At 42.5% G+C, this 23,048-nt stretch overlaps 1 protein-coding gene across 2 annotated transcripts in view; it reads right to left on the minus strand.

Moving 5' to 3' along the window:
• The window catches only part of PDSS2 (decaprenyl diphosphate synthase subunit 2), a 256,809-nt gene that overhangs the window by 17,622 nt on the left and 216,139 nt on the right, over positions 1–23,048 (minus strand). The window contains exons 7-8 of one of the 2 annotated variants that reach the window (XM_047733753.1): positions 11,716–11,748; positions 175–1,651 (exon numbers count right to left, since the gene is read on the minus strand). In XM_047733753.1, the coding sequence (XP_047589709.1) occupies positions 1,625–1,651; positions 11,716–11,748 (60 nt within the window). In that variant the 3' untranslated portion in view covers positions 175–1,624. Of the gene's footprint in view, positions 1–174; positions 1,652–11,715; positions 11,749–23,048 lie in introns of those variants that run through there. The other variant, XM_047733752.1, reaches the window with a different exon arrangement.

A 23,048-nucleotide genomic window follows, 5' to 3' on the forward strand; every position in this document is an offset into this window, starting at 1 on the left:
AAAAAGAATATTGTGGGGGGCGCCTGGGTGGCTCAGTGGGTTGGGCCGCTGCCTTCGGCTCGGGTCATGGTCCCGGGGTCCTGGGATCGAGTCCCGCATCGGCCTCTCTGCTCAGCAGGGAGCCTGCTTCCCTCTCTCTCTCTCTCTCTGCCTGCCTCTCTGTCTACTGTGATCTCTCTCTGTCAAATAAATAAATAAAATTAAAAAAAAAAAAAGAATATTGTGGGATGAGAGCAATCAGGTCATGTAGGAATGTGACAGTCCTGGGGGTTATTTGTGGAACACATAAAGTACGTGCGTACATTTCTTACGTATCCATTTCTTAATTCCTCCTTATGTCTCAATTTTTTGTCTGCTTTAGCATTTGGATGCTGGTAACTGGGGATCACTTGCCTCAAAACTACTATCACTACCACTGCTGTCTACATGACCCTAGATTTCTAATATCCTAACATGTATCCTGATACAACATGAGCTTAAACACATCTAAGACTTCCATCACTAAAGTCCGTGTCCAACAACAGAAAGACTCTATCTACTGAGAGTTACAACGGTGACGTTATCTTCCAGGCAGGTTACATCAGACTGAGGGCAAATGCAGGAACCAGTTACTGTCTGTGCCATGTAACTATTCATCCCACACCTGTGGGATGAACACTTCTTCCAGAAGGAGATCTCTACGATACGGAGTTACGGAAGGTGTATTTGTTAACATAGATCCTTGCCTCCCTCAAGAGAATGGTAACGAGAAGTCATTTTAAATGTTTATATCCATAAACCTTTCTTTGAAGAGTGAAGAGTGCTTGCCAGTTAAAAAAAAATCCCCATAATTATTGCACTAGATCAGCAAACATAAATTGTAAGACAGTCATTTACTAGATAATCACTATTTCTGAGACAAGAACGATGTTGGACTATAGAGTGAGGCATCACATCTCCCGGATGTTCATGAAACCAGAGCCTGCATTCACATTCTCCCTTGCTTGCTTCACAGTAGGTCTAAGTCCTCCGAGAAGCTGTATGGTGGTAAAGAGTAGATCCCGCGGAGTCAGCGAACCTGGACAGAATCATGACTCTGTGAGATAGCAACGGTGTGGGCACTGTGAGGTTATTTGATCTCTTCTCCATAAAACGAAGGGATTCAAAGATAGAATTTGATAGAGCCATCTGATCAAAGTGTTTTGTGTGTCTTGAGCAGAGTGCACAATGAGAGACGTGTACTAGGGTAGGCATCGCACAGAGATCATAGCACGTAGAAAGGCCTACAACCTTTTTAAGGAGGAGCACACGTCTTTTTAGCTGAATCCAAGATAAAGGTGAGTGTAATTTCCTTAGACCTAGGACTGGGAGACCTTCTACAGGGGGCACCATCGCACTATGCAGGAATCTGTCTTTAGCGGTCCACCTCCGGCTTTGTTATGATCCGGTGAATAGATAATATCTTTCATCAAGCCAGCAAATCAGATTTGTGGGGAAGAGACAGGATCCACTTGGCCAAAAGCTTTAGTAGCATCTTACACATCACTAGCCAATGCTGCAGTTCTTGTAATCTCGACCATTATCTCAGTAATTCTGTTTGAAAAAAGAGGTGGCACTGCCACCTTGCCATTTCAGGAAAGGCAGTTCAGCTCCTCCAGGATCGGTGCTCTTCCTGATGGGGCAAGTGGGGAAATGTGGGGGAATGTGAGAGAATGGCTTCACATGTGCCAACGAAACAGATTATAGCTTTCTGATACCGATCATGCTGAAATCACAAAAACCTTCAATTCTGTATAAAACCAGGCTGTAAGATGAGTGTCTGAGTTTGGAAGTATCAATCTAGGTAATGACAAAGACCTGTTACTTACTGAAACCACATTCGGGGTCTACGTGGGGGTGCCTCCCTTTTCTTTCTCTTCAAGAACATAATTTTGGAAAGCCCGTGCCTTGCCACTGTTTTTAGACAAGGAAAGGGAATGGTATTTCCTTCGATCTACTTAAAACAGTTTCAATGGACTAAACAGTCTCCTCTAGGGGACAGAAGGCTCTATCCTCCACATAAAGGCATATAGGCACGTCCTATGCACAGGTGGCTCCTGATGCCACTAACTGGGAGCAGTAATTGAATCCAGGTCTCCCACAGTGCAGAGCAGTCACCCACAGAACCAGCCTGGAGGGCATTTTTAGTTCGCTTTCTAGACTACGATTCAAAAGGTTACCCCAAGTGAATCTTTGTTTCAACCCAGGGAGTGCAAAGCATAGAGGATGTAACCATCTGATTGCAAATATACTTGGGAGGGAAAAAGAACAAAGGCAGAGCCAAATACGCCTTATCAATGAAAAGAACAGAATCGAGGCACAAACATTTGGTTTATCTTGGGTTATTCGCTCATTCTATTCTACTCTAATCCAACAAATATTTATCTGGTACCTAGTATGTGTGCCAGGCACTGTGTTAGGCCCTCAGAGTACAGTGGTGAGCAAAACCGTACACGATTCCAGGCTTACAACTAAAAACTGGTCTTCACCAACAATCTAAGTCTGCCGTAGCTTCCTGATGAATGACAGATATTATGTAGCTATGTAATTTTTTAGATGTCAGCAATTCAAAATGGTAATTTTAAGATTGAGAGAGACTATCCCACTAAATATTATTATTGTGAACTAATTTCTCAGTTTACATATAAAATTAGAAACCCGAGATCAGCTAGCTAGGAATATACGATTTGAAGAAAAAAAAAATATCTGCAACTATGTAGAGAATTGAATTCAAATAATATCAATAGTATTTGGGTTAACAATGGAGAGAATGGCACATTTTATGATGTCACAAAGAGGCTTATTATTGATAGAATTTACTAATATTATTCATGATCCACAGGGGAACAGAGATTATGACCATCAAGTCTGTTGATGCCACTGAAGTGTGTGGGATTGCTAACACCTGAGAGAACAAGAATCTAATTTTAAAATAACATTAAGAAATTAGAGGAATAGATCATCAAAGCAAGATGATAGTCACTGGGGATAAATGTAAAATAACATACTCAGAGACTTAAGGAGGAAAAAACTAGCTTGATGACTAGGGATGAATGCATGTCCAAAGGGCAACTGTTTTGCAAAAAGACTTGAGGGCTCATAGTAAGGCATGACTCTGGTTCAAGATACTAAATATGGTATATGGAGCCCAACATGGGGCTTTGAACTCATGACCCTGAGATCAAGGTCTGAGCTGAGAGCAACAGTGGGACTTGCATAACTGATGGAACCACCCAGGTGCCCCTAGAATTTATTTTATTTATTTATTAAGATTTTTTATTTATTTGACAGACAGAGATCACAAGTAGGCAGAGAGGCAGGCAGAGAGAGAGGAAGGGAAGCAGGCTCCCCGCTGAGCAGAGAGCCCGATGAGGGCCTCGATCCCAGGACCCTGGAATCATGACCTGAGCCAAAGGCAGAGGCTTTAACCCACTGAGCCACCCAGGTGCCCTATTTTATTTTATTTATTTATTTTTTTTAAAGATTCCATTTATTTATTTGACAGAGAGATCACAAGCAGGCAGAGAGGCAGGCAGAGAGAGAGGAGGAAGCAGGCTCCCCGCTGAGCAGAGAGCCCGATGCGGGGCTCGATCCCAGGACTCTGAGATCATGACCTGAGCCGAAGGCAGCGGCTTAACCCACTGAGCCACCCAGGCGCCCCCCTATTTTATTTTTTAAAAGACTTTATTTATTTATTTAAGAGAGAGAGAGCACAAGCAGGAGGAGGGGCAAAGGGAGAAGCAGGCTCTCTGCTGAACAGGGAGCCTGATGTGGGACTCACTCCCAGGACCCTGGGATCATGACCTGAGCCGAAGGCAGATGCTTAGCAGACTGAACCACCCAGGCGTCCCTTTTTATCTGGTTTTTAAGGAAACAAGGGGTGGAGGTGGGGTTTCAAGCTTTCAGATGGCAGTCTTGGCAGTCCCTTCTAGCACCTATCCCTGTGCTGTGGTTAGGTCATCAGATCAACACCTGCAAGGCCTGCTCAGTGCTAGCTTTCCGTTTTCCTCAATTGTCTTCCATCACTTCAACCACTACAGGAGGTCTAGCACAGAAACTCGCAGTGTACAAAAATGACATTTTCCAACCATGTATTTCTGCCTATTGCCACAGAAGCAGACATGCAATTTTTTAGGAGTCTAAAATTAAATTCTGGTTATGTCACTAAACACATGATTTCAGGCAAGTTACTTGTCAATTCCCCGCAGCTCAGGTCAAAATTCTAAATATGTGAGTCCACATTTCAAAACCAGAAATCTTAAAAAGAAAATATATTTATTCGGGGCACCTGGGTGGCTCAGCTGTTAAGCATCTGTCTTAGGCTCAGGTCATGATCCCAAGGTCATGGGACAGAGCCTGGCATTGGGCTCCCTGCCCTGCAGGGAGCCTGCTTCTCCCTCTCTCACTCCCTCTGCTATGTTCCCTCTCTTGCGGTGTCTCTCTCTGCCAAATAAATAAATAAAATCTTATTAAAAAAAAGAAAATGTATTTATTTTAAAGCATGCTGAAGTGTTATCACCTTAATGCCCATATTTATGTTTTTAATGCTTTCTTCCAGTCTTTATCAAAATTTTACATAGTTGCACCCATATCATCATTGGTATTTGGATTTTCTTCATTAAACACTATGATAAACATCTCATTTAATTGGATCACAAGTTCTTTATGGGAAAAGATGGGAGAAAATGACCATGCTTCTATACAGTGTCTGTTGTTACCACGAAAACAGAAATCCTAAATGTAAAGACAACTTCAGGAGGTTTGAGGAAACGAGAGATTTAGTACATCCAATGATGCCGTATGGACCACTCTACCAAAGGAGCTAATGTGAAGTCCCAGGGTAGGAGAAGCAGCATCTGCCCAAGAAAGGGGTATGCAGAAGAGAAAACACAGTAACATCTGGTCTCTCAATGTGCCAATGTGAAAAATTCTCAGAGCCAGTTAGCTAGGGTTATGAGAGAGAACGAGCAGGCAAAAACTGTCTGCCAAAAAAAAAAAAAAAAAAAGGAAAAAAAAGTCTGGCTTTGTCAGTAAAGAAAGGACAATAATATTTACAGAAAATTTTCTATACTCAAGCTCCAAAAAAGTAGAATTTTGGACTCAGTCTGCAGCAAAATGGTGGAAGCAATTTATGGATAATAAAAGAAAAAAAAAAAGACAAACAGGGGCAAACCTTGGAAAGGAGAACCATGACATGAGAGGAAAGTCTCTTTTTTCCTCTTGAAGGGAAGTGATGATATGCGAGGAAATGCAAATGTCTGCGGACAACCCTGTTTGCTGGTGGGAAGAGAATTTTAATGTGTACCCTATGCAAATTCGTTTTATAATAAAACAGAATGTGCGAGGCCTTCTGAGGGCGGGGAGGGAGGAGAAGAGCGGCTCTGGACACCGAGCCTGAGTGTGGTGGGACACAGCCAGAAGCTCGTGCTTCTCCGCAACCCTGAACAGACCCCAGCGGAGAGGGTGCGTCAAAACCCCACTCCTTTAAAAATAATCTCTCTCTTACGTTCAACTGAAAACTGGATGCGTAATGAATTAACACCTGCAAGATCTTTCTTTTCCCGGTGCTTAACCTTGAGCAACTCTACGCTTAGAGCGAACCTCAGGAGGAAGACATGAAAAAAGCAACTCTCTCTTCTGTACTGCGTCATGGGGAAAATTATTAGGATGCCCAGGAAAAGACTAGAGAGGACTGTAAAGAAAGCTCCTATAAACCATCTATATAGGTCTTTGTGTCAAAATGAGCATGAAGGTCAATGAAGCTCCCCCTTCAAGGCCTGATCCAGGGTCTTGTGAAGGAATGAGCCGGTGGCCGGCAAAGCACATGACTGAGTCTGGTTTTGACCACCTAGGTACTCTTTATTCCTGCCTGTGTATCTGCAGAAATTATTATTTTTTAAAAAAGATTTTATTTATTTATTTGACAGAGATCACAAGTAGGCAGAGAGGCAGACAGAGAGAGAGGGAAGCAGCTCCCCACTGAGCAGAGAGCCCGATGCAGGGCTCGATCCCAGGACCCTGGGATCCTGACCTGAGCGGAAGGCAGAGGCTTTAACCCACTGAGCCACCCAGGCGCCCCCATCTGCAGCAATTATTAAAAAGAAACTGGGAGAGAAGTCTGCATCTCTAGGCTGGAGAGATTTAAGCAGCCATTTTGGAAGTGTTAAAAAATTAAAATTGTAGAAAGCCGAACCATAGGTGCCATGTTTTGCCTGAAGTGGTAAAAATACCATCTGCCTCAGTCTTTTAGCAGCAGGCTTGTTTCGAGGAGCAGTAGGGCTGAACTGCAGGCATACGCTCTGCTCCAGCTGGGGAAAATACACAGACGTTTGTAGATGTTTTTCTAAGCAAGAGGAGTCAACATATTCGTTTTCTATCCGACATATATATGTTACCATAGCAAACCAAGCGTGAGTGGGGTCCGAGAAGCTTCTCCACCAGTCCCAACAAGCACCCATGAATTCTTAACAGTTCAATAGGTGGCACTCTTTCCTCTAGCTCCGCACTGAATCCACCGAGTTTGACCATGGGGCCGGAAGCCCAAGGAGCATGGAATGGAATCTGAGATACACCCCCCGGGGGCTGCAGACCCATCGCGGTAATTAAGATCCCCATCGCATTGTGCATATGAGCTCAAGTGCTAGCACCAGCTTTCTGGGTCATACTCACTTTGGATAATTACATTCTGTCTTCTAGAACTTCCTCAGTTTTAACTAGGGAAGGAAGATGTTCCTTGTTGTTCTATTTTAGAAGCTACTGTGTGGAATTGCCCTACAGTGACACAGCCGCCCCCGGCCTTGCCCGGACTCCAGGTGGATGAGTTTCCATGATAGGTAGAGTGGCTCATGAGTGTGTTAACTGCCTGATAGAGGGGGGCGAGACGTAATGAATGAATAGTTGTTGAGTACTTTGGTATCTTAAGATGAAAGGCACCGTGGGGGTGTAAAGCATTCATCTCCACACTCTATCACACCAGGTGCTCAATTAAAAAGTAATTCCATTTCTTATCTGAGTGACTGAGTACAGACCACAGTTTTGCAGAAAGCGACAGTCTCAAGATTCTGCCAAAAATGCTTTGGAAACAACCACCTCTTCTATCTCTCCCTTTACCTCCTCGCCCTGCTAAGACCCACAGAATTTGAGAGATGGCAGGTGAGGCCGCAGAACACACGGCCAAAATAATTTTCCATGGTCCTCGAAATCGGATTTTTCAGAAAAAATTTGGTTTTGGGGTAAATACCACTTGGAAGTAACAAAATTTCCAGCCATGAATATATTTCATGATGATCTCCAGAAATGGCTGCGGAGTTTTCCAGATGTAGTTCTTACAGATAACCCCACAAGGGCAGCCCTGAGCTGCTAAGCATGGGGCCTCCATTGGTCAGCACGAGCACCATGATCATGCCGAACAGAGAGAAAGAGACCTGGGGTCATGATACGTATACTATGGGCCCACAGTTCAGTACACGGAGACAGTATCATAAACTGCACCCTGCAGGTACCTCCCCCGTACGTGGAAGGGATGGATATAATTTCCCCATGTTACTTGGGTGTAGGTCTGTGTAAGGATGATAAATGTAGATTAATTGCCTAGATCAAGTACTCGGCCCTTAAGTGTCAGAACTGTGCCACATATTCCAGAGGGCTGGGTTCTGTTTACTGGCATGAGAAATATTGTCATTAGGCACTTCAGAAGGCAACCTTAGGGCTACTGACCGTTGAGATGGACTGTGTTATATAGTCAGTGTACTCTTAAAATAGTTCATTGAAGTCTACAATACTCCATTCCAGACCTCCCAGAACTGCCTTCCCTTCTAGAATAACACTAATGCAACTCACGTGCATGCATTCACCAAGCCCTCCTATATAGAAGCCTGTGATGGGTGCAGATGATGTTACCATGAATTAGGCCCTGCCTTTAGAGCTCTGTTGTTTCAGCGAAAGAGAAAAAGCAGAAACAATCAACTCAGTGAAAATGATAATTTTAGATGACTATAAATGTTAAGAAAAAATAGAGAAAGGGGGGGTGGCTACTCTATTATTATTTCTTAAAGATTATTTATTTATTTGAGAGAGAGAGAGAGAGAGAGCAAGAGAGTGCACACAGGGTGAGTGAGAACACGAGCTGGGAGGAGAGGCAGAGGGAGAAGCAGCAGCAGCTCACCTCTCAACAGGGAGCCCGATGTGGGACTCGATCCCAGGACCCTGAGATCATGACCTGAGCCAAAGGCAGATGCTTAACCTCCATCTCAACTAAGATGGAGTCACTCAGGTGTCCCTGGGGAGTGGCTACTTTAGATAGGGAGGTCTGGTGGCACCTGGATGCCTCAGTGGGTTAAAGCCTCTGCCTTTGGCTCAGGTCATGATCCCAGGGTCCTGGGACTGAGCCCCACATCGGGCTCTCTGCTCGGCAGGGAACCTGCTTCCCCCTCTCTCTGCCTACTTGTGATCTCTGTTTGCCAAATAAATAAATAAAATCTTTAAAAAAAAAAATAGATAGGGAGGTCTGAGTCGAGGAAGCATGTGAAGGCAAGGCCCGCATGTCTTGCCCATGATGCACAGCGACTTGCACATATTAACGGTCCAATACATAGTGGCTGGGTGGACAAAGTGGAAGAGGGAATGAATCTGGACCTCAGGTCTACAAGATAAGAATGCCCAACCCCCCTTCCCCCCCCACCAAGAAGAATGTCTCCTCTCGAATTTGGAATGGGCCCGAAGAACTGACTAGCGCTTATCTCAATGGCTTGCTTTCTATGAAGGAAACCAAAGACCAGAGAGGTTAAGTGATCATCAAATTTTGCAGTGAGTTGGTGGCTGAGCCTCTGCTTGGCCCAGGGGTGTCTTCTATCTGTGCATCATATTTTTTCCTTTCTCTTAACCTCTTCAATTGTCATGTGTCTCTGTAATAAAAAAATCCTATGGGAGTTCTCTGAGTCATGAATAAATATCAATTATCAACACTCTATTGCCAAATTGTGCTGACTTTTCTGGTTACCTTTCTTTTACTGTCACAGAAAAATCTCAGCCTTTATCTCTAAGATAGTATATTACAGTCTTCCCCAATTTTCTTTTTTTTAAGATTTTATTTATTTATTTGACAGGGACAGACACAGCGAGAGAGGGAACACAAGCAGGGGGAGTGGGAGAGGAGGAAGCAGGCTTCCCGCCAAGCAGGGAGCCTGATGTGGGGCTCGATCCCAGGGATCGATCCCTGGGATAGTGACCGGAGCAGAAGGCAGATGCTTTACCGTTTGAGCCACCCGGGCGCCTCCCCCAACAATCTTTTTAACCCTGTTGATATCCATGATGTTTATCAAAAGCATCCTTCCTCTCCGAGATAAAAGAACCCTATACCAGATTTTCTCCTGAAACTAACTTCATGCATCTTCTCTTTTCTTACTCTTCTATTTTCTACATTCATCCGTTCCCTCCATGCCTTCCTCCCTCATTCAGTCACTCACCGTTTACCATGTGCCAAACGCTAGGCTAACCAGCAAGTATACAAAGACAAATAAGACACTATCCCTGCCCTCAGAGAGCTCATAGTGTGTGGTCTGTCCCATAAATGGGGCATCATAATATTAGAGTAATGGCCTGAGAGATGCATGGTGTATTAAAGAATGAAGGAAAGCACTTGATCCAGCCTGGGGAACCAGGAAGGACCACCTGTAGGAGATGATCCTAACTGAACCAGCGTAGCTGATAAAGGGGGAAGGACATTTCAAGCAGAGGGGACAGCTTGAGTCAAGGCATAGAAAACAGAAACAGTATGTTTTGTGTGATCTTGTGCTGCTGGAGCACAGAGCTGGAGAGTCCCTCTGGGGGGTGAAATCATCTGGCAAGCTTTGAATTTGCGTTATAAACGACATGAGCCAATGACAGGTTTCCAGCAGGAGCGTGAAACTGTCAGGTTTATGATTTAGATAGACATTCCAGCTAGTAATGGACTTGCGGTGACAAAGTCACGAAGACCAGTCAGTAGGCTTTCCAGTCAGAAACTCAACGTAAATAATGGAAGACAGATCAAGGGGGTGGGGGGTTGGATTTAAGAAAACTTATGTAGGATACCAAAATGGCGTGACTTGGTAAAGAACCTGGGGGTGAGGGAGTAGGAGCTGTCAAGGGCACTTCTAAGATTCTCACAGGGTTGACTGGTGGGATGACAGGGTCAACATCAGGAGAGAGAATAAGTTAAACGGCCAAGAGATACAACATAAGTGGACACTGATGTAAACCATGGACTTTGGGTACTGACGATATGTTGATGTAGCTTTTCTAATAAATATGTCACTCTCCTGCAGATTACTGATAGTAGGGGAGGCCATGTGCGTGTAGGGTCAGAGGATATGGTAACTCTTGATCCTTTCTGCCTGATTTTGCTGTGAAGCTAAAACTTCTCTAAAAATAAGGTCTTTTTAGGATTGCCTGACTGGCTCAGTTACAAAAGCATGCAACTTTTGATCTTGAGGTCATGAGTTTGAACCCCACACTGGGTGTAGAGATTACTTAAATAAATAAAACTTAAAAAAAAAAGACCAGAGATGTCACGCAAGATGGTGAGTTCACTTTAAGATGCCTGTGGGAGACCCAGGAGGACATGTCCATGGTCCGAGTTCGGATACGTTAAGGCTCAAGTCGACATCTAAGAAGAGTGATGCGTATGGAGGCCCTCAGTTTAGAGGTGCTCTTATCTAGTTTTTCAGAAAGGAAGCAAAAGTTTGTGAGACAGAGAGAAGGAGGGACTGCATCTCAGTCAAGGAAAAGAGAGCAAAGGCACGGAGCCATGGGCGGACACCCCGTGGGCCGTCAGGAGAGCACGAGGTTCTGGATAAGCCCCGAGAGATCACGGTGGGTTTCAGCTGTCCCACTGCCTGCCCTTACAGCTCGTATTTCTTCCTCCTTGTCTTTGAGTGCAGGTGTGCTCACACCCGGGAGACTCCTGATTACTGCCTAGACCAGACGATTAGCACGTTCCTTGGGCCAAGCAGCTGTACGCGTCCCACGCTCCCGCTACAATGTTCCATTTGTCCCTGGAGGGACACAGAACGTGACCCAAGTGTGTTCAGAGGCTTGCACTGGTGCACTGCCAAGGCTGCGTGTCGGAACAATCTGTGGAGCCTTTTTTCAAATACTTCCTCCCTCCCCCTGCCTTGCTCTCTCCACCAGGGGGTTTTGATCTTGGTGAAAAAGGGTGTGATGCAGCACTTAGCCATGTGTTTTCAAAAGCTCCAGAGACGATGTGAAAACTACTACCTTTAGGAGTCTAAGTTGGCTCTGTGTGGTCTTTCTCACGTACTATCTAATGGCGCTAAAAAGCCAAAGATGCCAAAGGCATCTTTCTAGCAATGGTGAGTGATCTTCTCCACTTTGTTTTTCCTCATTGCACTTGCCAGAACATGACTGTATATGATGTATCCATTTAGTTGTTCATTAGTTATCTATCTCCCACACTGGACTGTAAATGTCCCAAAAGAAAACACTTCATCTGGCTTACTGTTGTAGTCTCGACACCACCAAGGTCTAGATGAAGTAGGCACTGGGTAAGGACACTTACCTGCGGACGCCTGTTACTTAACAGGGAATGTCCCTCAACCTTGAAAGGGATGATTCTCTTCTGACCTTTCAAATATAAACAAAAACCACACACCAGACTGGAATGAATGAAACCGTACAATATGTATAAAATCTACTTACCTTAGCATAGTCTAATCTTCCTTTCTCTCGAGCCTAAAGTAGAAAGAGGGGGAAATTAATTTGTTAGTTCTTTAAAAATTATTTAGTGCTTCTATAACTTGTACTTCTCCAAGAATAAAGGTCGACCTCCCTTGGTTCCCTACCATGTATCTCTTTATACATCTAGATAGTTGTATCTCTACACAACTATACACATAACACTTTTAAACACACTGAAAAGTTGAAAGAACAGGAGAGGAAGCACATGTATATGCTCTATCTAGACATGGTAGTAGCGGACATCATAACTCTTCACCCTGCCACGCTTCAGCACACGTCTTGTAAGCATAGAACGTCTCAGATGTGACCACATGACTGCTACCAAATGTTAAAAACTAACAATAATTCCATATTATCTGAGATGCAATCCATATTCAAATTTCTCCTATTGTCCCAAGAATATCTTTTATAGCTTCCCCTCCCCAACCAGGATTAATCAAGATTTACACACTGCACATAGTTTTTGTATCTCAGAGGTTAGTCTTTTTTTTTTTTTTTAATTTTTAAAAAAGATTTTATTTATTTATTTGACAGAGAGTACCAATAGGCAGAGCAGCAGGCAGAGGGAGAGGGGGAAGCAGACTGCCCGCTGAGCAGGGAGCCTGACACGGGGCTTGATCCCAAGACCCTGGGATCATGACCCGAGCCGAAGGCAGCCGCTTACCTGACTAAGCCACCCAGGCACCCCTCAGAGGTTAGTCTTTTTTTTTTTTTTTTTTAATATTTTATTTATTTATTTGACAGACAGAGATCACATGTAGGCAGAGAGGCAGGCAGAGAGAGAGAGAGGAGGAAGCAGGCTCTCCACTGAGCAGAGAGCCCGATGTGGGGCTCGATCCCAGGATCCTGAGATCATGACCTGAGCCGAAGGCAGAGGCTTTAACCCACTGAGCCACCCAGGTGCCCCACAGAGGTTAGTCTTTTAAATCTAGACTAGACCCTTCTCATTTTTCAAGAAGTAAAAATAAAAATTACTAATTTTTTCATGAAAATCATTGACTTTTTAAAATTTTATTTTATTCTTATTTTTAAAAGATTTTATTTATTTGTTTTTTTTTTAATAGTTTTTTTTTTTTTAAAGATTTTATTTATTTATTTGACAGAGAGTTCACAAGTAGATGGAGAGGCAGGCAGAGAGAGAGAGAGAGAGAGAGAGAGGGAAGCAGGCTCCCTGCTGAGCAGAGAGCCCGATGCTGGACTCGATCCCAGGACCCTGAGATCATGACCTGAGCCGAAGGCAGCGGCTTAACCCACTGAGCCACCCAGGCGCCCAGATTTTATTTATTTGACACAGAGAGACAGTGAAAGCAGGAATACAGGTAGGGGGAGTGGGAGAGGGAGAAGCAATCTTCCTGCTGAGCAGGGAGCCAGATGCGGGGCTTGATCCCAGGATCCTGGGATCATGACCTGAGCCAAAGGTAGATGCTTAACAACTGAGCCACCCAGTTATTTTTTAGTAATGTTATTTTTAATTATTTTAAACTATTAATTAAATTAATTAATTAATTTTTAATTATTTTAAGTAATGTCTATACCCAGTGTGGGGCTCAGACCCACAATGCCGAGACCAAGACTTGCTGAGTCAGCCAGGCACTCTGAAAATCTGACTTGCCATATTTGCCATATTACTTTTTCACTGTCATTTAACTTGTCCCTGTTTTGCTTGCAAACTGAAAACTAGGTCCAAAAAAACTTGTTTAAATGTTTCTGCCATGAGTACTTTATACAAAATATTACATACTTAATACTGTATCAGTTCAGGAGGCACAAAATGTTAGGCGGTCCCACTCTAAGTAAAGCTATGAATTTGATCACTTGGTTAAGGTGGTGACTATCAGATGGTTCCCCTGTAACAACATGTTTCCTCTTGCATAAACATAAGTAATTTGGGGGCCAGTGTCTCCTCCAGTTCCTTTGGCATAATTTTTATTATGTTGTATTATGTTGAAAGACCCGCACCTCCACCCCCCAGCTGCCAAGAGATTAAAGAGAAGAAAGGTCGAATTGAAAATGACATACTAGGGGTGTCTGGGTGGCTCAGTTAGTCATTCGACTCTTGAATTCGGCTCAGGTCATGATCTCGGGGCCATGAGGTCGCACAAGGCCCCCATTGGGCTCCATGCTCAGCACGGAGTGTGCCTGGGATTCTCTCTCTCCTTCTGCCTGCCTTCCACCCCCTCTCACTATCTCTCTCTCTAAAATAAATCTTATTTTTTTAAAAGATGTTATTTATTTATTTGACAGAGGAGACACAGCGAGAGAGGAAATATAAGCAGGGCGAGTGGGAGGGGGAGAAGCAGGCTTCCTGCTGAGCAAGGAGCCCGATGTGGGGGGCTTGATCCCAGGACCCTGGGATCATGACCAGAGCGGAAGGCAGACGCTCAACAACTGAGCCACCCAGGCACCCCTAAAATAAATCTAAAAAAAAAAAAAAAAAAAGACATTCTAAATGGGGTCAGACTTTATTTAAAAATATTTTAGTTATTAAAAATTTAAAATTAACACATACACTCAAAAGTATTATATAAAATTTCCTAACATAACAGAGACAATCAGTGTATTAATCTTGATCCGTCAGCTAATTTTTGTGGACTTCAGAATAAAACTCCTGCTACCTCAGAGTAAGAACTGTTCGATTTGCAAACAGGTTAGGTCTTGAGACCATTTTGTTCCTAAGTCAAATTACTACTTGAGAGAAAAGATTTTATATAACATTCGTCTTGACTCTTCTTGCTTCTTTAGAATCCTTTAAAAATTTTTATACAAAGATGTCTGCATTTTCTTTAATAAGTAACTTAGAAGAAGACACTGCTCAGGTAGTAGCTACTGGCACCAACACAAACCACTCTAAGTTAAAATTGTGACTTGAATGTTTTCTATGAAACAAAAGTTTTCTGCAACCAATGTATTATAATGAAGAATTCAGGGTTTTCAATCTGCTCTTCAAATTTTTTAGGGATCTAGATTTTCAGTGAACCAGGAAGAGTTTGAACTTAGTCCTGAGATGCATTATACCACAAGGAATAGGAGTCAGTTCTTGGAGAACTGTAAAAACTAGGCTTATTCTTCCTTCTGCTCAGCTATTCTATTTTTTATTTTTTAAAAAAGATTTTATTTATTTATTTGACAGAGATCACAAGTAGGCAGAGAGGCAAGCAGGGAGGGAAGGAAGCAGGCTCCCTGCTGAGTGGAGAGCCCGATGCAGGGCTCCATCCCAGGACCCTGGGATCATGACCTGAGCCGAAGGCAGAGGCTTTAACCCACTTGCTCAGATATTTTATATTTACTTGTTTGTGTGTCTGTGGACATTTTTTTCCAGAATAGCTCTGTCTACACTCAAAAATCCCTCTTTCTCCACTCTAATACCTACAGCTCGTTAGGGAGCCTTCAGCACGTCCGTTCAGCGCACTTGTGACCCAGCTACTAAACTTTGTTAGTGCGCGAACATGAACAGGCTTTGATCCAAGTAATAATCCATGGCTTGTGACCAAAATTTTAGCAAAGGCATTTCACAATTTGCTTAGTCTTTAAGTTCTCAAACTCCCAGCTGTCTCTTGCATTCATTTTAGGTTAAGAGATATCTGACATTGAGACTGAGCCTGTGGTCACAAGCTTTCCACCTTTTCAATTGTTCATCCTTTCCTTTGTCTCTTGCTGGTTAGTACGATTCCTCCACCACAGCACTTTTCAAAGGATGTACGGACGGGGAGCTCCACAGAATTAATTGTTTCTACTGTCCAACAACTCATTCCCACAACAAATTGGCCATTTCCTCACTATTTTCAATTTTGTTCCCGTTCTAACCAGCTTAACATTCTGCGTCTTTCAACATCCTTATCTTCCAGTGTTTAACGCAACAGGTATTTTTTTTTTTTTAAGATTTTATTTATTTGACAGAGAGAAATCACAAGTAAACAGAGAGGCAGACAGAGAGGAGGAAGCAGGCTCCCCGCTGAGCAGAAAGCCCGATGTGGGGCTCGAACCCAGGACCTGGGATCATGACCTGAGCCGAAGGCAGCGGCTTAACCCACTGAGCCACCCAGGCGCCCCCGCAACAGGTATGTTAAAAGTGTTGAAAGTGGTCTTTGTTGAAGGCTAGGAAGTAGAGGAGCTTTTGTATCTTGAGGCTGTTAGGTAAGGAGAGAGGGAGAAACCACATAATTTATGACGACTTCGGGTGGACTTCTCCTTTTGGAGTATGAGGTTGCTTTCCAGTTTGTCTCATAAAACCAAACCCAAACCCAAAACCCAAAACCAAACCCAAAACTAACAGCTGTTCCTTCAGGTGGGAAGAAAGAATGTAATGCTGTTCATAGATAAGAACACTAGAATGGTCCTATCAGAAATTTTTGTAAAACCATTGTTTCCCTACTTGGGTTATAAATGAATTATCTTTGAGAATTCTATTACTTTGAGGTACTTGTGCTTTATCAATCACAAGCTATTTTCAAACTCTCTCATTTTATTTTGCATAGCTAGCTTTGCTACCAACCCCTCACCCAGTAGAGATACACTTTGCTGGAGACGGCAGCGGAGAAACACCATGTATGTAATCCACATCTGTTCAATATCAACTCTTAAATGTTTTGAAAGCTGAGAGATTAGGAGCCTACATAAAATGACAGCACGATTACCGCAGCCATTACAACCTGAACAGACTTTAGCTGTTGATATGCAGCTCCCCGGAACGTCCTTTTCATTTTATCACAACAAACATCCCATTCTGTGAAACCATTTCATCCTTGACTGCTTTAGCTTGTACATAGAAGTATGAGTTATTTTATAAAACAAAGATGATAAAGATTTAAATCTTTTTGGTAGAGAATATATATGTATTTCCAGCCATGTGTGTTAATATCTATGTAGGTCATATACATACCTAAGAGTATATATATTTCGACACAAAATTTTTTTCACAGAAGGCTTTAAGAGCTTATAAAAATAGAGCACTTGAGAAACCAACAGCAATGGTGATTTAATCCCCTCTATAAATAATATTTCTCATTGAACAGTACCTATTCTTTTTTTTTTTTTTTTTTTTTTGTAAAGCAGTTAGTTTGGGAGGGGCCATAGTTTCTCTTTGGCCAGACAATCGCTCCTGCGCTAAATTCACCAGGCATCTCCTACGTGTCGGGTACCGCTTAGGCACTGGAGACGCAGCCATGAACAGAACAGATCAAAATCTCTGCCCTCACGGAGCTTATACTCTAGGGGCTGCACAGGCTTCACAGACAATCTCCCTCTAAGACTTAGGCTCTCTGAGAAGAGACAACTTTCTCTCCTGCTTATAAGTGCATTTCATGTGTAGATCGGGACTAGGGTCGGGCACATGGCCAATAACAACTGGTGATGAATGCATAGATGGATAAGTGCTTTTTCTTTATATATGTTGGTTAAGTCCTATCTATTCAGGAAACTTACGAAGCAAAGTTCATTATACTAACTCCTAGTTCTAGGAAAGTGGGGTGTCTAAGGATGTAGTTAATGTGGAAGCATTAGCTGGTATTTGACCAATCATTTTCACCTGTCTTGAACAATACCATATGCTCACTTTACTGCCCAACTGCTGTTTATAAGTAGGCTACGGAGGGAAATCTGTGGACTATAAATTCAAAGAATTCATGAAAATCAAACAACAAAAGGATAGAACAGAGAAGACTGATCTAGTAGCCTTCTCATAGAAACAGTGGTTTAGTGTAATTCAATGCCTCAACCTTGAAAGCAGTGTGTTGAAGTGGAAAGAGCCTAAAACAGACACCTCAGGACATTTCAAGAGCCACACCTCAAAGCTTAGGGTGCTAAGAACTCCCTGTCTATGGAGGAAAGCAAGTGGCTAATACCTTGCCGGTGACCACTCCAAAAAGCACTGTGCCCTCCTGGGAAGATATGATATGCTGCGTGTCAGCAACTATGGTTTCTAGCCCATAATATGTTAATACCTCCAACAATTAAAAAATTTTTCTGTGCATTTTCATCTTCATTTTCTTCTCTGTAAAATAAGAGTGTTGAACTAGACACTATGTTCCCAAATGTTGGGCTCTCATAAATGCTGGACTGGTTACTGGAATAACCTGGGTGGTTTGTTAAAAATGCAGAGCCTCAGTACCCTCGCCCTGAGTTTCTCACTCATTTGAAGATCACTGGTCTGGACCATTGTCTAACGTCCTTTTCAATTTATTTTATTCAATTTATTCTTCCGTATGCATCAATGTTTACTTCAAAGGCTGAACGAGAACAACTATATAAACTCCTTAAGTCTCAAGGAGAATGGAGTGCTATAACTTTCCCCTCTTTTTCTGACATCTGCCACTTATCATGTATATTTCTAGTAGAGCAAGATATTATTAAAATAACTTTCTCGCTGGGGCCCAAAATAGGCTGATATAAAATAAATCCAGACTGTATTTCAACAGCCAGCAGTCCTGAACCTCTTCCTGCCACACTGCTCGTCTCCAGAAGCCACTGTAAATTCTCCCGTACACGACAATTCCCTGCGGGCTTCATTACCAGGGTCTTTAAAAGGGATTCAGTCATCTTTTTGCCTCCTATAGGTGTGCTTCTTGTCAATCCAGGTCAGGAGAAAAGAAAGTAATTTTTCCCAGTCTTTAGCAGTTCACAGAGAATGTGTGGTTTGAACCTTGTTTTATCTTAAAAAAAAAAAAAAAAGTGAAAATAGACAAGATAGTGTGCCAGTACTCATGACCAGAGGCCTCCTCAGACAGCTATAGTGAGCACTGTAAAACAATATTCTGTACGAGAGAGAGAGAGAGAAAAAAAAAAGCCAGCATTCTGAGTGAGAGGATGCACAGAGGGATTAATTCTAAAGGTTTATACACCCGTCTCTGCAGACCAAAGCAGACAGATTCCCTGTTGGTAAGTAATGGATGTACAATGTGGTCTTTTACTTTAAGAAACAAATGCTTTCTTATAAGTCAGGTAACAAAGAAGGATTGGATGACATAAATGAACTGTTACCAATTTTCGACTACTGCTATCTGGACTTGAAGGCTGGAGATGGAGAAACCTTTTTCTGAAAGTAGAAAGCTAATATTCCACAGCAGGGAGTCCAGAAATTGCTAGAGACTCATCATCTCTACTTATCACGTTATTCTTCCCAAATGCTAGCGGCTATATTTGGGAATAACAGTGGGGTTTTTTTTTTTTTTTTTTTTTTTTTAAGATTTGACGTGACTTTTTTTTTTTTTTTTTGAAGATTTTATTTATTTATTTGACAGAGAGAGATCACAGTGGACAGAGTCAGGCAGAGAGAGAGAGAGGGAAGCAGGCTTCCTGCTGAGCAGAAGCCCGATGTGGGACTCGATCCCAGGATCCACTGAAGGCAGCAGCCCAACCCACTAAGCCACCCAGGCGCCCCAATAACAGTGGTTTTAAAAGAGATTCTCTTTTTAACATTTTAAGGAAAGGGGTGCCTGGGTGGCTCAGTCGTTAAGCATCTGCCTTCGGCTCAGATCATGATCCTAGGGTCCTGGGATCGAGCCCTGCATTGGGCTCCCTGCTCGGCAGAAGCCCGCTTCTCCCTCTCCCACTCACCCTGTTCGCATTCCCTCTCTTGCTGTGTCTCTGTCAAATAAATAAATAAAATCTTAAAAATAAATAAGTAAATAAAATTTTAAGGAAAACTACCTTTCGCCTCAAACTTTTTTTTCCTCCTCAAATTTTTTAGTGGAGACAACATCATGAACACCCATTTGCCCTCCACCTACATTACTCAATTGCTAATATTTTGTCACCTTTGCTTTTTCTTTGGATGATCATTTGCTATCTATTTGCTGTAAGTTGTAGACATCATGATGGCTCCTCCTTGAATACTATAGCATTTATCTCCAAGAACAACGATGTTCTTCTGCATAACCACAAACTCATTATCATATCCAACAAGTTAAATGCTTCCTATAATGTCTAAGAAGTCTATACTCAAATGTTTCCAGTTCAGCCAATAGTGTCGTTCAGAGCTGTTTTTAACCAGATCCAAGGTCAAGTTAGCAATCATACATTCTTTTTGGATGTCACGGCTTTTAAATCTCTTCTAATCTACAAGAGTCTCTACACCACACCTTTTCTGTTGTTCATAATACCACACGTTTTAAGAGTCCAGGTCAACTGCCTTAAAGAATGTCCCTTACCCTAGATTTGTCCAGTTGTTTTTTTGTGGTCAGATTAAATGAAAACTTTTTTTTTTGGGGGGGGGCAAGATAACTACATACGTGATGCCGTATACTTCTCCATTACATCAGGAGTCATACAATATGTTTGTCTCATTATTGGTGACACTAAGTTTGTTCACTGTTTCTCTTTGTATTTAATAAGTAATCTGTGAGATGCTTTGAGTCCATGTGAATATTTGGTTTTCTTCTAAGCATTCATCCAATTGTCTTAACCTATTATCCATTAGTAATCCTTGTTTGAATAAAAGATGACTTTGGTGGCTGCAAAAACAATGACACTTGAAAGGTCTTTTGCAGGAATATCATTGGCTCCTTTAGAGAAGTCAGGTCCTTGGGATCGAGTCCCGCATCGGGTTCTCTGCTTGGCGGAGATCCTGCTTCCCTCTCTCTCTCTCTGCCTGCCTCTCCATCTACTTGTGATCTCTCTCTGTCAAATAAATAAATAAAATCTTAAAAAAAAAAAAAAAAAAGGGCGCCTGGGTGGCTCAGTGGGTTAAGCCGCTACCTTCGGCTCAGGTCATGATCTCAGGGTCCTGGGATCAAGTCCCGCATCGGATTCTCTGCTCGGCGGAGATCCTGCTTCCCTCTCTCTCTCTCTGCCTGCCTCTCCATCTACTTGTGATCTCTCTCTGTCAAATAAATAAATAAAATCTTAAAAAAAAATAAAATAAAAAAATAAATAGAGAAGTCAGGTCTTACTGGAAAGAAATTCTCTGTGCATCTGTATTGGTAGGAAGGGGGAGAGTTTAGTGTTATACATGAATGAAAAGGTTTATCAGGGGACAGAGGAAGGGAGAAAGGGTAGGACTTCCATCCTCATCCTAGAATGGTTTGGGTAGAGTGTATGAGGATTTAGAAAGCTTATAAATCAGGGGCGCCTGGGTGGTTCAGTTGGTTAAGCGTCTGCATCAGCTCAGGTCATGATCCAGGGTCCTGGGATGGAGCCCCGCATCAGACTCCCTGCTCAGTGGGGAGTCTGCTTCTCCCTCTCCCTCTGCCCCTTCCCCAGCTTGTGCTCTCTCTCTCAAATAAATAAAATCTTTAAAAAAAAAAAGAAAGCTTACAAATCAGAATCTATTAGATTTGCTAGTCCCAAAGTTTAAGCAGTTGAATTTTGGTTTGGCAGGAAAAGCAGGCCTTATACCAACGCAGCTTTCCAGTTACAAAGTGGGAACGGTATCAGAATAGAAAGGAAGAGGGCAGGCTTCTTTGTGATCCTGATCATTCTTGCCTATTGTAAGATAGCACAGAAGGCATCGGCAAGAAGTCAATACCATTTAGAACTGGACTTCTATGTTACCCTCTCTTTTACCTGGGAAAGCTAATCTTTGGAGGGGAATGTGAATGTTTTTTGTATTCTCCTTCTTGGGCTACCTGGGAAAAGAGGAAGCAACAGACAGGTGCACAGAGGTCACGGTGTCCAGTTAAAAAAAAGAGGAGGGTAGGGGTGGCTGGGTGGCTCAATCATAAGCAACCAACTCTTGATTTTGGCTCAGGTCATGACCTCATGGTTGTGGGATTGAGCCCTGACTTGAGCTCTGTGCTCAGTGTGGAGTCTGCTTGAGATTCTCTCTCCCTTTCTCTCTGCCCCTCTCCTCGTTCACACACTCTCTTGCTCTCAAAATAAGTAAATAAAACCTTTAAAACTTAAAAAAAATTAAAAAAAGAGGAAGGACTTGCATTATCTACATAATACATTTTTCTTTATTCAGAAATCTTATCATCCCTTTGCAAAACCTTTTTTCTTGCTATGCTTTCTTGGAATCTGGAAGAGTCACGAAATTTAAAATTTCAAACACAGACAAAATCTACCCACACTGCAGAAAGGCCAAGAGCAAGGAAATCAGGCTGAACATAGAACTGAGTTGTTTCCTCCAGTGGCCAGATTCCAATGTGATGGACACCAACTTTGATGATGCACTTCAAGCTCACAATGTCAAAAACCAAATTTATGGGGCGCCTGGGTGGCTCAGTGGGTTAAAGCCTCTGCCTTCGGTTCAGGTCATTATCCCAGGGTCCTGGGATAGAGTCCCGAGTCCGGCTCTCTGCTCAGCAGGGAGCCTGCTACCTCCTCTCTCTATCTCTGCCTGCCTCTCTGCCTACTTGTGATCTCTGTCAAATAAATAAATAAAATCTTAAAAAAAACAACAACCCAAGTTTATACCAGTTTTTCCACTTAACTTTTCTATTTTTATTAATGGCATGATTGTTCTTATAATCTAAGTTTAAAATCCTGGTTTTGGCCTCTGACTGCCCTCCCTAGTACATACCTGCCGGCTTCTCCCTACCATACCAATTTTCAGGCCTTGTAAATTTTCTCCCCTGAAATGCGTTTATTTCTCCCCCAACCCCCAAGATTTTGAGTAATCTCTACACCCAAGGTAGGGCTTGAACTCACAACCCCAGATCAAGAGTCACATGTTCTACCAACTGAGCCAGCCAAGTGCCCCTCTTTGAAGTGAGTTTTACACTTAACCTTTTTGTTGCCAACACTCTGATCAGTACTTTTCTCCTGAACTTATCAACAGGTTCCCCAAAGCTTCCTAACCAAACTCCTTCTCTCTACTATTTCCTTTTTCCTTTCATCCTATAGGACGTAGTAAAAAATATCTCCCTAAAACACATTTCACCTGGTTCAGAAACTTTCAGTGTCTGCTCCCTGACCTGAATCAAATTCATTTTCTGCAAGCAAACATCCACAGTCTTACTATTTTAAAGAGTATAATTCAGGGGGCACTGAATACATTCAGAATGTTGTGCAACCATCTCCACTATCTAGTTCCAGAACATTTTTGTCGTATTGTAGCACATATCAATACTTCACTCCTTTTTACGGCTGGGTAATATTCCATAGTACGGACATACTATATTTTGTTTATCCATTCATCATTTGATGGACATTGGGTTGTTTCCACTTCTTGGCTGTTGTACACATTGCATATCTCGACATTCATGTACATGTTTGATTGAACCAAAATCTTTAAACATAGGCATTACATATTATTTCAGAGCAATTCTTTGCCTCTCCCTATACTGCCCTGTATTTTTTCACATTCAATCCAAACGATAATACTTGTATTTCTTTGAATACAGTGCACTTGACCACCT

The sequence above is a fragment of the Lutra lutra genome, chromosome 6 (assembly GCF_902655055.1).
Source record: "Lutra lutra chromosome 6, mLutLut1.2, whole genome shotgun sequence".
NCBI classification, from domain to species: domain Eukaryota; kingdom Metazoa; phylum Chordata; class Mammalia; order Carnivora; family Mustelidae; genus Lutra; species Lutra lutra.